Consider the following 12,928-nt stretch of genomic DNA (forward strand, 5'->3'; position numbering starts at 1 on the left):
GCTCACATAGGCTTGATGATGTGTTGTTTTTTAAGGAAAACAAAATGTAAAATCAAGGAGAGGCATCAACTTGCTTTTTGGGTTATTCTTGCCCCTTAAGGAAGGAAATTAGTCAGGAGACAAGTTGTTTTCTGACTTGGGATGAGTAATCGGCAGGATTTCAGCAGGTCGTTGTGGGTGTTGACTGGGGCAGCCTGAGCAATCCCCTGGGAATGCTGATGGCTTCAACACCAGATCTTTTGATAGTGAAGGAAAGTTTATTATTTGTGAAGGAAAGATCTCAGAGCCAGATGGGGATGATTGCCTTCGAAGGCAGACTTGTCTGACAAATTGCCCATTTGATTTAATTGTCATAACAGAGATTATTGAACAAACGTTTCTTGTTGAATTAGTACAGATTCAAAATAAATTACCGCAAATGGAATTGTTGCCCTTTCTCCAATAGTGTAGCCAATGTTCTGTTTATATCTTCAATTAGAGATCTCAACATTAAGTATATACTTTTTTAGCTTCCTTGATAATATTTTCATCCATAGGTATATTTGTTTTCTAATACCAAATAACAAATAATAAACTTAGCAGCTTAAAACAATGCCCGTTTATAGTTCACGTCCGGAATCTGAGCCAGGGACGGCTGGATTCGCTGCCCGGGTCTCACAAGGCTGAAATCTAAGTGTCTGCTGGACTGCATTTCCTTCGGGAGCTTTGAGTCCCCTTTCAAGCCCCCACGGTTGTTTCAGAATTCATTTCCTTGCAGTTGTAGGGACTGAGGCCCCTGTCCTCTTGTAGACTTGGGGTGGGGCGGGGGTCCTCAGCAGTTAGGGGCTGATGGTAGCTCCTCGTCCCTGGGTCCCTCCGTGTTCCCTCCACCTTCTTTCGGGAAGGGCCAGCACCTTTCAGGGGTCTTCTTACTAGGTCTGACCCTTTACCATAATCTCTTTTGATTAATTCAGGGTCAGTTGATTAGTAAAATAATCGGTGGTTTATCCCATCATATTCACAAGGTCTGCTTGTTCTTAAGGGGAGGGAATTATACAAGGATGGGATGGGGACTGTGTTAGAATTCTCCCTACCCCAGTGGGCAAATGCTTTAACTTCAGCTTTCGTAAGCGTGGGACGTAATTCTCAAGGCAAATATGAGAGTCTAAGATACACTACTCCAGCAAGAGCACCATTCACCCCATTTTCTTTGTCTTCCTAATGGGATTACTCTGGGGCGGCCGGGCACATTCCCATCCTCTATTATTAGGAGTGAGAGGCTGCCAGTGAGGTCCCTGTGTCATTTGTCATAGACCTCGAGTCACTGAGCCTGAGGCAGGACTGACTCTATAAGAAAGAAACACTGTGTTCCTCTTGACGGCTGCCCTACATGAAAATCTGACAGGCTGTGCAGCTCCGACTGACTCAGCCACAGCCTCCCTCTCTTTGAAAATTCATTTAGAAAGTAGAGGTCTATACCTTTTAACGCTGTGTGCTGTTTTCACAGTTAAAGAGAGATGACATAAGGTTTTTGTGGCTGCACAGTATCTGTTAACTTCACCACCTTGAGGGAGTCTCATGAGATACGGAGGCGTGTGGGCTGGAGTAGGTAAATGTCACTTTCCACCTGGCTGAGCACCCAAGGATGAACATCGGGGGTCTCAGGGCATCTTTGGGAACACTTCCTGGGGGTGGGCAGTGCTGCGTTTGTCTTCCTCCATTACTGATGAGGAGCCTCCTTTTTCTGTTCTTGTCCTTTTCCTTTCCTGTCCTGTCCTGTCCTTGAGCCTCAGTACTCCTTGTCGCACCTCTTGGCACTGGGCTTCTCCTCTCCCTCAACTTCTGTCCTCGCCAGCTTTCCTGGTCTCAGGAGGCGGCGGGTTCTGGTTTCTAATCAGGGCTTACCCTCTCACATGGGCCTTTGCCCCTCTCTCCCTTGTTTTTTCTCACACTTTAATGTACTGTTTTCTCCCTCCTCCTGTGTTTCTTCAGCCTTGCTGCCCCACGTGGCCTGCATGTGGCACTGCATTGCTTGCTTGAACTGTTTGAGGACTCCCTCTCTTGCCTGTCAGGAAGCTACTCTCCATTTTTTTCTGCTCTTTTGCGATAAAATGCATTCAGTAGCCTTCTTCCGGTGCTTTGTTTTTCATCTCATGGCTCAGAACCTTTCCCCCCTATTTTTATGGTTTGCGTTACTAACTCACTTTGGAGGCTGCAGTCGCCAAGGCACAGAGGCTTGCGGCATGTTCTAGTAGACCCACTCAGCTTGTCGCTGTTGAAGGTGCTTTTCATTTCTGTCCTTGGTGGAGAGAGCGTGTGGCCATGATTCCTTCCTGCTGGCCTGTTGCCAGCAGGCCTGGGCGCCCAGGGGACAGCTGCCCTGGCTTCCTCACGGCCACAGTGCCAAGACGAATGCAGCTTATCCCCCCCCGCCCCCGCCCTTTCAATTTCTCAGCGCTTCATCAAACAAGTCTCTTTTTATTCTGTGTTTTCCATGTTACTTCCTATTCTATCCCTGCTTCCGAGATATTTCTAATTACCCTTTATAGGAATAACCCCAAATCTTCACGTAGTTGAAATTCTGGAAGTGGAAGAAAAGGCCACTGAAACAGATCCACTCCTCCCAGAGTTCTCTGTGAGGTGAGGGCTACCGGCTCACCGCCTGGGCGGTGTGGTTTTGTGACTATAGAAGCAAACGTTTGCAGTGTTTTTCCCAGGAACATTCATGATAGCAGCTCCCTATTCCCATTGCTTGCCCACTGACACATGCCTTCTGATTCTGTTGTTCGAAAGGAAACAGGAAGAGCGAGTACAACAAGTGCGGAAGAAACTGGAGGAAGCCCTGATGGCCGACATCTTGTCGCGAGCTGCTGACACAGAGGAGATGGACATTGAAATGGACAGTGGAGATGAAGCGTAAGAATGTGGGCAGGTGGACTCACACCTGAGAGAGGGGGGCTTGGCCTTGGGATGGTCTCCTGCTTTCCTTCCGTCGCCCGCCTCACGGGAATGAAAAGGCTCCACCATGGCCTGGGTTGTGCTCTTGTGGGCCCTCCCTGGGGTTAGGACCACGTCAGTCCTCGCAGCCTTTCGTTCATTGGTTGGGGCAGGCACAGCCCTGCAGCGCTTGCCAGGGACCTCGCCTTCTTCATGAATGAAGGGAGAAGCCTGCACGGTCCCTTAGAGACTCTGCCAGGGAGGGAGACATGGCCACAGGAGGTGGAGGTGGCTGTCATCGCCACACATAGCTTTCTGGGGTCACTGTCTCCCCTTTAAAATTATGGCTGCAAAGTAGGCAAAATCCTGCCCTTTTTCTAGATTTTATTTAGTATAGATTCGATGCAGGGAGAACGAGGACATTTAAAATTATAAATAACTTCCCTTTAAAAGTACAGATTTTGATCCTATCCTCATCTCACATAGCAGTTTCATGGACTTTGTTCCATTGGGTATATGTTCTCTTTAAATGATTACAGTCAGGTCTCAGCGTGCTTCTCTGCTTGCTTCCCCAGCGTCTCTCCTGCTTCATTCCGCAGGCCTTGGCTTACTTTCCACCACTCATAGCTGATTATTGATTTGTGTCCTTTGAAGCCAACACTGAGGAGGGGGAGTAAGAGAGGGGCGGGAGGGAGGGAACAAGCGGAGTGAGTCCCAGAGTTGTGGCCCTGACATTGGCTTTGAACCCTTCAGTCTGGGGACGTGCACCTCGTCCTGCGGTCACCCTTGTTCAGTGCCAGGTCCTGGGGACACAGTGAGGGACGCAGCCGCACAGCTCCTATGCTCACAGAGCCTGCAGTGCAGCCATCTTACATGAACGCTCACGTAACGATGCGATTACCAGCTGTGTTATGTGCTGTCAGAGGAAAAACAAAGGTCCTGTGAGAGCTGATGGCAGGGGGCCTCCCTGAGGAGTGACATTCCTTTGAGCCTGAAAGATGAGGGGATGTGTTGAGCACTTTTTATGTACAGCACGTTACAACTAAAGGCTAATCAAGGCTTTAAAAATGTGGTGCTCAGTGAAATTTAGCCTCTAATTACTCTAAGTTTTGCTGACCGCACCTGCAAAGTCATTGACTGACTGGAGTTTTTTGTTTTCCTTACAGGTAACTTTGGCTGACGTTCCCCAAGAGCAAATTCCTAGAATTAAACCAAAACGTTTCCACTGGGTTTTGCCTGTAAGAAAACAAATGTACCCGAGCACATACAGCTTTTTAATAGCACTAACCAATGCATTTTTAGATGTATTTTTGATGTATATATCTATTATTCAAAAAAAATGATGTTTATTTTGAGTCCTAGGACTTAAAATTAGTCTTTTGTAATATCAAGCAGGATGAAGCTGAGCTTTGGATGCCAGGTGCAATCTACTGGAAATGTAGCACTTACGAGACCTATCTGTCTGCCCCAGTTTGAATATGAACGAGTACCAAATAAATTTCCCAATGAAAGATTATTGTGACTTCACTGTATATAAGCAGATTTTTATACTTTATTGAAAGAGGACATCTGTACATTCTTCCATCATCACTGTAAAGACAAATAAATGATTATATTCACAGACCGATTGGGATTCTTTCTGTTACAGAACACACCCACCTGTCCTGGGCCTTCCCGGCTTCCATTCAGCTGTGATCCCTGGGCCTTAGGTGTGAAACGGAGCTGGGAGGGAGGCGGTAACACATTTGCAACAGGCATCGTGAGGACTGTGTGTTCACCAGGATTCTCAAGCTTCATCCAGCGTGTGTCCTTCCCCCGCTTGCCTCTGACGAGTGCTTTTGTTTGTTCTGTGAAAATAACTTTCTTCCCTGGGACAGGAATCCGTACACAGTGCCCTTCGGTGTTACTGGAAGCCCGCGTGCGTTGTTCTTTCTAGATCGTTTTGCATGTTCCAGTGTCCACCAGCTGACTAAGGGAACGGTGCAGGTCAGACCCTCGGCCGAGAGAGGCAGCTTTGCTTCTAGGCAGGGTTGCTTCATGGGCCAGGTTGCCGTACTCTACTAGTCAATACCCGGCCTCCCGAGTACTAACAGTCCCCCCCCCCAGTTCAGACTCTAAGTGTAACTTCATTGCCACTTAAATTCCTTGATATATTTAATTACTAAAATCGGCATTTGTTATTGAATTTTACAAATCAAAACAAGTTAGTCTGATGCTAGGGAAAGGAGGCCGTGGTTATAAGCAAACTTAAGCACACTTGGAGAAATAGAGCAAAAATAATGTCTTTCTTTGGACGGGTTTATGTATTCCTTAACTCTGAGTTCTTTTAAAATTAGACCCAGAAATGATGTGGTCAAGGATGTGACCACTTCCATTAAGTGTCACTTGTGTAGCTGTTGCCACGACCTGCAGCACCCTTCCGTTCCCGAGGAAGGGACGGAAGAGAAAAAGTCAATAACATGTACTGACTAGGCTTGGGCTGCTGTCTCTGGACCTTACACCAACTATTCATAAGAAGCTTGTCTTGGAATTCCTGATTTACATTCAGCGTTGATCCCTGGGCCGCCGGCACCAAGATCCTGGAGCAGCCCCGTTGGTGGATGAGCAGGGACACATGCACACGCTGGGGAGACTTGGCAGAGGGGCTGCCCTGGCCGACACTCCCCATAGGGTGTCAGGATGATATTCGTGTTGATTTCCTTTTGAGAACTGGTTGGACTAGTTAGAATGACGCCCAAAGGCTTTTCTTAGCCTCTCCTAAGTCCATGGTTCTTAATTGCGATCAGGTTTGGGTACTTTGATCTTGGTAAACGTACGTTCTTTTTACAAAGCAATCCAACCAAGGTATACGTGTTTTCATAAACAGCTTTTGTAAAAGCAACACCGCAATGTGCACATGTACAAAACTTTTTCGTTCTTCTAGACTTTGCTCAGGTGGAGAGCAGGTGTGAAAGCCATTGCATGGTGTCCAACTGGGGACCAGATCATAAGTCCAGGTGTTCCCAGGATCCCCACAGGACGACACAACCAAAATCAAACTCCTTGTCTCATCCTCACAGTGGTCACCATCTTGCATTCCCTAACTCCACGTAAAGGCAGATCATCTGGTCCAGTTGCCAAGGCAGAGCCCAGAAAGGATCTAGGTGCCACTCCTCCCCTTGCCTCCAGCATCCCATCATCCTGTTATAACTGATAACCGCACTTCTCATGTTTGCATCTCGTCTCCATCCCTGCGGCCACTGCCTTCATGCAACCTTGCCTCTCCTCGGCTTTCAGTGCATTCCTTTAAAAAACTTCTTTATTTTTATTTCTTACCTGTCCCCCTTCCCTCCCCACCCTTCCTTTTTCTCCTCCATAGAGCCATCAGAAATGGTCCTTAAAGCAAATGTGACGATATCATTTCCCATCTCAAAATCCCTCACTTAGCTGTATTTATAGTTGAGAATAATTTTTCAGAGTGAGCACTTCGAAGTGAAGGGAACCTGTGTTTGAACCCTGATTTGCCATGTTTGTGACTTGTCAGGTTACTTAATCTTGAGCGTGTTCCTCGTCGGTGACACAGGAATAATACTACCTACCTCAGTCGTGGTGAGGGCTGCATGGGATCCTGTTTAGTGGGTGTTGGGCACAGTGCCTGGTGCACAGTGAGTACTGCTGTGCGAACACATTAGTGTGGTCACTCAGGTGTCATTTTTGTCACTTGCAAGACAACCCTTATCCTCTCAACACCCCAACCCCCACAATACTTATTTTCTGCCTCAGCACTCCGTTTATTTCCTTCGATGAAATTGTCTAAATCTGGGTTTGGTTCATTTGTTGGCTTCTTACCTGTCTCTCTGCTAGAATGTAAGCTCCACAAGAGCAAGGCTGTGCCTGTCTTGTCCCTGTTCTAACCCCAGCGCGTAGCCTAGCCTGGCGCACAGTAAGCACTCACTCGATGGCCTTTGTTGAATAAATGGAAGACTGATCAACAGGCTCTTCATGATCTGACCCTGCCCACTTGCCTCACTCCTCCTACACTCTCCCCATCACACCTTCGGCTCAAGAAAAACTGCATGACCTGCTCCTTCCAAGTGCCCTTTGGGCCTCTGTGTCTTGGCACCTGTCATTCTGTCTGCCCGCCTGTCTACATGGCAAATTCCCGACCATTGGTCCCGTCTCAGCTCAGTGGCTACCTCCTCTGTGAAGCCGTCCCTGATTTCTCCGGGCAGATGATCTTTTTCCCTCTTCCAAGTTCCCACTGCACTTTGTAAATACCTCCAGGGAAGCACTTTACTGTATTTACTTTATTATATTATACATTTTTTTTGCATGTCTGCTTCTACTTTGAGATTGTAAGCACCGTGACAGCAGAGATTGCATCCTTTCATCCTAATGTCCCTAGAACCTAGCACAGTGCCTGGCACATAACAGTTCGTCAGTAAATACTTGTTGATTGGGTTTGTGATTGAACAAAGAGTCTTGCAGTTGGAAAAATGTTGCAAGATGTGCGTGCCCTCAAGGAAAGGAGTGCCCGTGGTGACTTCGTTTGTTCTCGAGAGGAGACCTAAAAAGCAGTATGTACTTTCTTTGAATATAACATTACTTGTTTTGAATTCTAAAAATAAGTTGACTAATATAGATCTTCATAAATGATTACAAAAGATTAAAAAGCTTTGTGACCTCTCAAATGCTACAAATCCAAAATAAATATTTGCACTATTAGTATTTCCATAGTAAATGCTATGCGAAAATGTACAGCAATAAATTTTGAATCTTTAAAAACGTTTGTGTAAGTCATCTTCAATGGCTTAATCCAGGAAGGACATCTGTGGCCTGGGTTTCCCAGACACAAGGGTAACCAGACTGGGATGTAGGGTCCCAAAGCTCTCGGGGCTTCTCCAGTGACACTGCTTTGATGGGCTACTGAGATGCTTGCTCAGCCCTTCTGGGGACATTTCTAGTGAACAGAAGGCCTGAAGGCTTCTCCATGGAATCAGGTGCAGGCCACACCAGGCCCCGTGAGGCCATAGCCTCCAGGCCCCCACAGGATGGCCATCGCTCCCTCACCCGGCCACCTTCACTTCCTTTCTCTGTCCCTCCTCTGTCTTCCCCAGAATGCAGCGTCACTCAGATAATGTTATACATGAGAAAACCCCAACCTTGGTGCTATGCCTAATACTCTTTAAAACGATGATTGTGGTTTATCAGAGGCCGCTGTGAGGAGGGTGAGTTAGTCACCTAACACTGAAAGCACACAATCCTGGGGTCAAACGCAGCATTACTGTCTGATCTCTGCTTCATGTGTCTGACCCCAGGCGAAGATCTCTGTTTTTAAGAGCTCATTTGATTAGATCAAATAATCTCATACTGAGAAGCCAGGATACACTTTTTTTAAAAAAAATTTTTTAAATTGATTTTTTACAGAGAGGAAGGGAGAGGGATAGAGAGTTAGAAACATTGATGAGAGAGAAACATCAATCAGCTGCCTCCTGCACACCACCTACTGCGGATGTGCCTGCAATCAAGGTACATGCCCTTGACCAGAATCGAACCTGGGACCCTTCAGTCCACAGGCCGATGCTCTATCCACTGAGCCAAACTGGTTAGGGCTAGGATACGCTTTCTATTCTATGGTTCACAACTCTACCTGCATCTGCACAGTCCTTTTTGCTGTGTTACCCCAACTGTGTTTCCAGTTTCTAGGAATTACTGCATGGGCATTATTTTATTGTCACTGATTTCAGAGAAGAAGGAGTGGGAGAGAGAGATAGAAACATCAATGATGAGAGAGAATCACTGATTGGGTGCCTCCTGCACACCCCACTTTGGGGATCGAGCCCACAACCCGGACATGTGCCCTTGACCAGAATCGAACCCAGGACCCTTCAGTCCATAGGCCGATGCTCTATCCACTGAACCAAACCAGCTAGGGCTTTGAGGGGCAATTCTGTTTGCTACAGATTACAGAAAAATCAGTCTCAAATGGTTTAAGAAATGAGGAAGGTTACAGTAAATGCATATGCAAGGCAAGCCCAGGGGAGGACAGATCCCCGCAGACCCTCAGGGCCTGACCTTCCGTGCAGTCCTCTGGCCTCCCTCCTGGTATTCCCTCCATTCTCTCCTCAGCAGCAAGATGGTTCCAGGGGACATGTCAGGACGTGACAATGGCCAGAGGAAAAAGATAGACTGTTTCTTCCTTTGCCTGCTTTTTACAATCCCCCCTCCCCAAACATTTTCCCTCACACCTCATTGGCTAGAATTGGTAACATGGCTATTCCTAAACTACTGGTTGAGAAAGGGAGTTGGGATTACACCAAATGGCTTATATTAATCATATGGAAGTGATATGACTATTGGTAGTTAACCACAATACCTGCTTCAAACTGCTAACTAGTCTTTTGTGTAATAGGTCCCCACCCCCCTGTTGGCCCCCTGGCTTGGGGCTGTTATTTTTACTCGTTTCTCTGTAGAGTTAGGTTCTTTTTCTCACAATCAGTGCAAGTCCTAGTTTTTCTTTAAGCCCAAGAGCATTACATTTCTTTTCTGTCTAGTGCTTCCTCCCTCCAATCTGTCCCTTCTCAGTAGCATGATTCTACCTCGCACATTGTATATGACTCCATATCAACTCTTCCTCAAATTTCTCATTTTTTTATGGTAGGTTTTGTTTTTATTTTATTTATTTATTTAAATTCTTTATTGTTTAAAGTATTACATAAGTCTCCTTTTTCCCCCTTTGACCTCTCCCCAGCTACTCGCACCCCCAGCACATGCCCTCACACCCCCCGCATTGTCTGTGTCCATTGGTTATGCTCATATGCATGCATACAAGTCCTTTGATTGATCTCTTACCACCCCCCCACCCCCCGCCACCTTCCCTCTTAAATTGGACAGTCTGTTCAATGCTTCTATGACTCTGGCTCTGTGTTTGTTCATCATTTTATGTGGTTCATTATAGTCCACAAATGAGTGAGATCATGGGAAAAAACTCCATACTGTTCTTCACAGTGGCTGCACCAGTCTGCATTCCCCCCAGCAGTGCACGGGGGTTCCTTTTTCTCTGCATCCTCACCAGCACGTGTCATTTGTTGATTTGTTGATGATAGCCATTCTGACTAGTGTGAGATGGTATCTCATTGTTGTTTTGATTTGCATTTCTCGGATGATTAATGACTTTGAGCATGTTTTCATATGTCTCTTGGCCTCTGTATGTCCTCTTTTGAAAAGTGTCTATTTAGGTCCTTTGCCAATTTTTTGATTGGATTGTTTATCTTCCTTTTGTTAAGTTGTATGAGTTCCCTGTCTAATTTCTCATCCTAACTGGGTTATACGTTCCTCCAGGACATGAGCAAGGACTTTTCAAAAGAGTCAATTTGGGGATGAGATTGTCAATTTAGTACGTGACATTAGCTGCAAAGTTTGAACGCACAGTCCTCTTCAAGATCACTTCTGACACTAACTGCAAGTTCAGGGGTTCCCCAGACCACCCTCAGTTATGTGCATGACTATGGCTGATTGCAGGGAAAGGATGCAGACGAACATCAGCCAAAGGAAGAGCAGAGTCTGGGAGGGTTCCAAATGCGAAGGCTCCACTGTCCTCTCCCGTTGAGTGAGGACACGCTGCCTTCCGAGCATCAGCGTGTGATAATATGCACAGGGTATTGCCAACCAGGAAAGCTCACCTGAGCCTCCGTGTCCAGAGATTTTTGCTCGGGCTTCGCTATGTAGGCATGACTGATGGGTTGTTTGACTGATTGCCCATGTAGGTGAAGTGTCTCCAGGTTGACTGATACAGCTTGACCCAAAGCACCCACTTCAAGTCACATGGTTGTGACTGGCCCACCCTAAAATGTAGTGTGACTAGGCCCCACCCTAAAAGACACCTCTTAACTGTGGCATACATTACCTTCTAGAAGCAGAGGCCAATAGCCAGTCTTCTCATTGGGCAAGGCCAAGTTCTTTCCTACATACTTTGCGATCAGCATTTTAGTAGCAGATGCTAACTTGGTTATTACCAGGGTCTTCAGCAAAGCTCTGTTGATGACCCAATTCATATTTAGATATTCTAGAATGAAAATACTTAAAGAGCAATGAGCATTTGGTGCCATTCCATTAAAACTTTACTTTTCAATTCTACCCTGGCTAATCTTATTTGCACTCATTATACAAAATAAGCAAGAGAATCTCTCTGCTGCTCTTTCTTCACAAATTATCTAAGCTAATTAAGGCATAATTGCTTTATTTTTTTTTCTTAATCTGCAGCAAATAAATGGTGTAAGAATAAACAACCAGGCCACAGGCTGAGGAATCTTGCAAACACTTTACCTCCTGGAAAGAAAAAGCAATGCTCCTCATTAAACTTTGGCAATAATACTTAATTATTGGAGCAATTACAGAGTCATAGGTCTTACCTACCTTGAACTTAACATTTTAGACTTTTTTTAACCCGTTCTTTTATCCATGTCATATTAGAACTTTCTAATTAAAAAGGCTAGAACTACTCAGTGAGGCTATAGGACAGAGAAAAGGTCTTTTTTAAAAAAAATATATTTTATTGATTTTTTACAGAGAGAAAGGGAGAGAGATAGAGAGTCAGAAACATCGATGAGAGAGAGACATCGATCAGCCGCCTCCTGCACATCCCCCACTGGGGATGTGCCCGCAACCCAGGTACATGCCCTTGACTGGAATCGAACCTGGGACCCCTCAGTCCGCAGGCCGACGCTCTATCCACTGAGCCAAACCGGTTTCGGCCAGAGAAAAGGTCTTGACACGGATTGTTTGCACAGTAGAGTCATCATATCTGGGCAGGGGCGTCCTGAGGTCCCAGCACACGCAATGAAAAAAAAATATATAGTCAAAACGTGGAGATATCTGAGCATTTTCTTTTGCCTTTCAAGTACAAGCCACTCTCCAGGGTTGAGTGGGAGTGGATGGGAGGGAGGGTAGAGAAGTACTCCTGCATGCCTGAAGAATTAGAGACCATTCTAAGTTTTTAGAAAAATATTTATTTTAAAAATCATATTAAATTCAGACTTTTGTTATGCAGCCCTATGAGCATTGACAGATGGATAGAGGCCCGTGTCTACCACCATAATGGATACAGAAAACTTCTATCACCACCACTCTCCCCAATCCCCTTGTGCTATCCCTTTGTAGTTAACCCCTTCCTTACCCTAAACCTTGTCAACACTCACCTGTTCTCCATCCCTATATTCTTTTCCCTTTTCCAGAATGTCACATGAATGGAGTCATGCAGTATATAACCTGTAAGTCTGGCTTCCTTCACTTAGCATAATGCACTTGAGAATAAGTCATGTATGTAAAGTTCTTTTATTGCTATGGGTGTTTGCTTATCCATTGTTATTAATTTATCTGTTGAAGGACATTATTTCATTCTGTTTAATATCAAAACTTAATAATACATCTTAAGAGACTTGTTTATTGTTGAGAGAATCAAACAAAAGAGTAGCCTTATATTCTATGCACAGTGAAGTCCAAATTCAATGTAAGTTCAAAGCACATCTGAAGCAATTGCTCTGTTTTTAATCATTCTGTTTTTTGCTTCAAAGAGTTGCCTTCCTTCACCCTAATATTCTCTCAAGATTGTGCTGGATGTAATAATAGAAATACAGAATGCTCTCCAAAGCCAACACATGAGTGAGACATCATCTGTCCTCTGTCCTAACCCAGTGTCATATGGGATGCTGTTTGCTTGGTTACCATAATGTTTATGGGGCTGAAAAAAAATTAATGATATTCTTACAAAATCATAACTTGGTCCTGACATTTATGTTAACATATCCCTATCAAGTATTTGAGTGATCTTTTTCTTTTCTTAGGTACTTTCATTCTGAGTCATCAGAATTTCTTTGCCTATCCTAGTATTAAACACATGTGGATAGGAGGGCTTTCTGGTCAAAATATCTGCCAGAAAGGGGTGAGACCGTTGAAGCTCTGTGGAGAGGCAGACGTAGCAGACAGACCTTGGTGAGCAATAGTTCAGTGTGGAACTGATGTTACAGTAGCATCT

The 12,928-nt window shown here is 45.3% G+C and overlaps 1 protein-coding gene across 2 annotated transcripts in view; it reads left to right on the top strand.

The window, feature by feature from the left end:
• Positions 1 to 4,539, top strand: part of MBD2 (methyl-CpG binding domain protein 2) — a 33,953-nt gene extending 29,414 nt beyond the window's left edge. The window contains exons 5-6 of one of the 2 annotated variants that reach the window (XM_015565689.1): positions 2,773 to 2,911; positions 4,083 to 4,539. In XM_015565689.1, the coding sequence (XP_015421175.1) occupies positions 2,773 to 2,899 (127 nt within the window). In that variant the 3' untranslated portion in view covers positions 2,900 to 2,911; positions 4,083 to 4,539. The remainder of the gene's footprint in view (positions 1 to 2,772; positions 2,912 to 4,082) is intronic. The other variant, XM_006766400.2, reaches the window with a different exon arrangement.
• Positions 4,540 to 12,928: the final 8,389 nt, after the last annotated feature.

Source organism: Myotis davidii, unplaced genomic scaffold, assembly GCF_000327345.1.
Source record: "Myotis davidii unplaced genomic scaffold, ASM32734v1 scaffold520, whole genome shotgun sequence".
NCBI lineage: Eukaryota > Metazoa > Chordata > Mammalia > Chiroptera > Vespertilionidae > Myotis > Myotis davidii.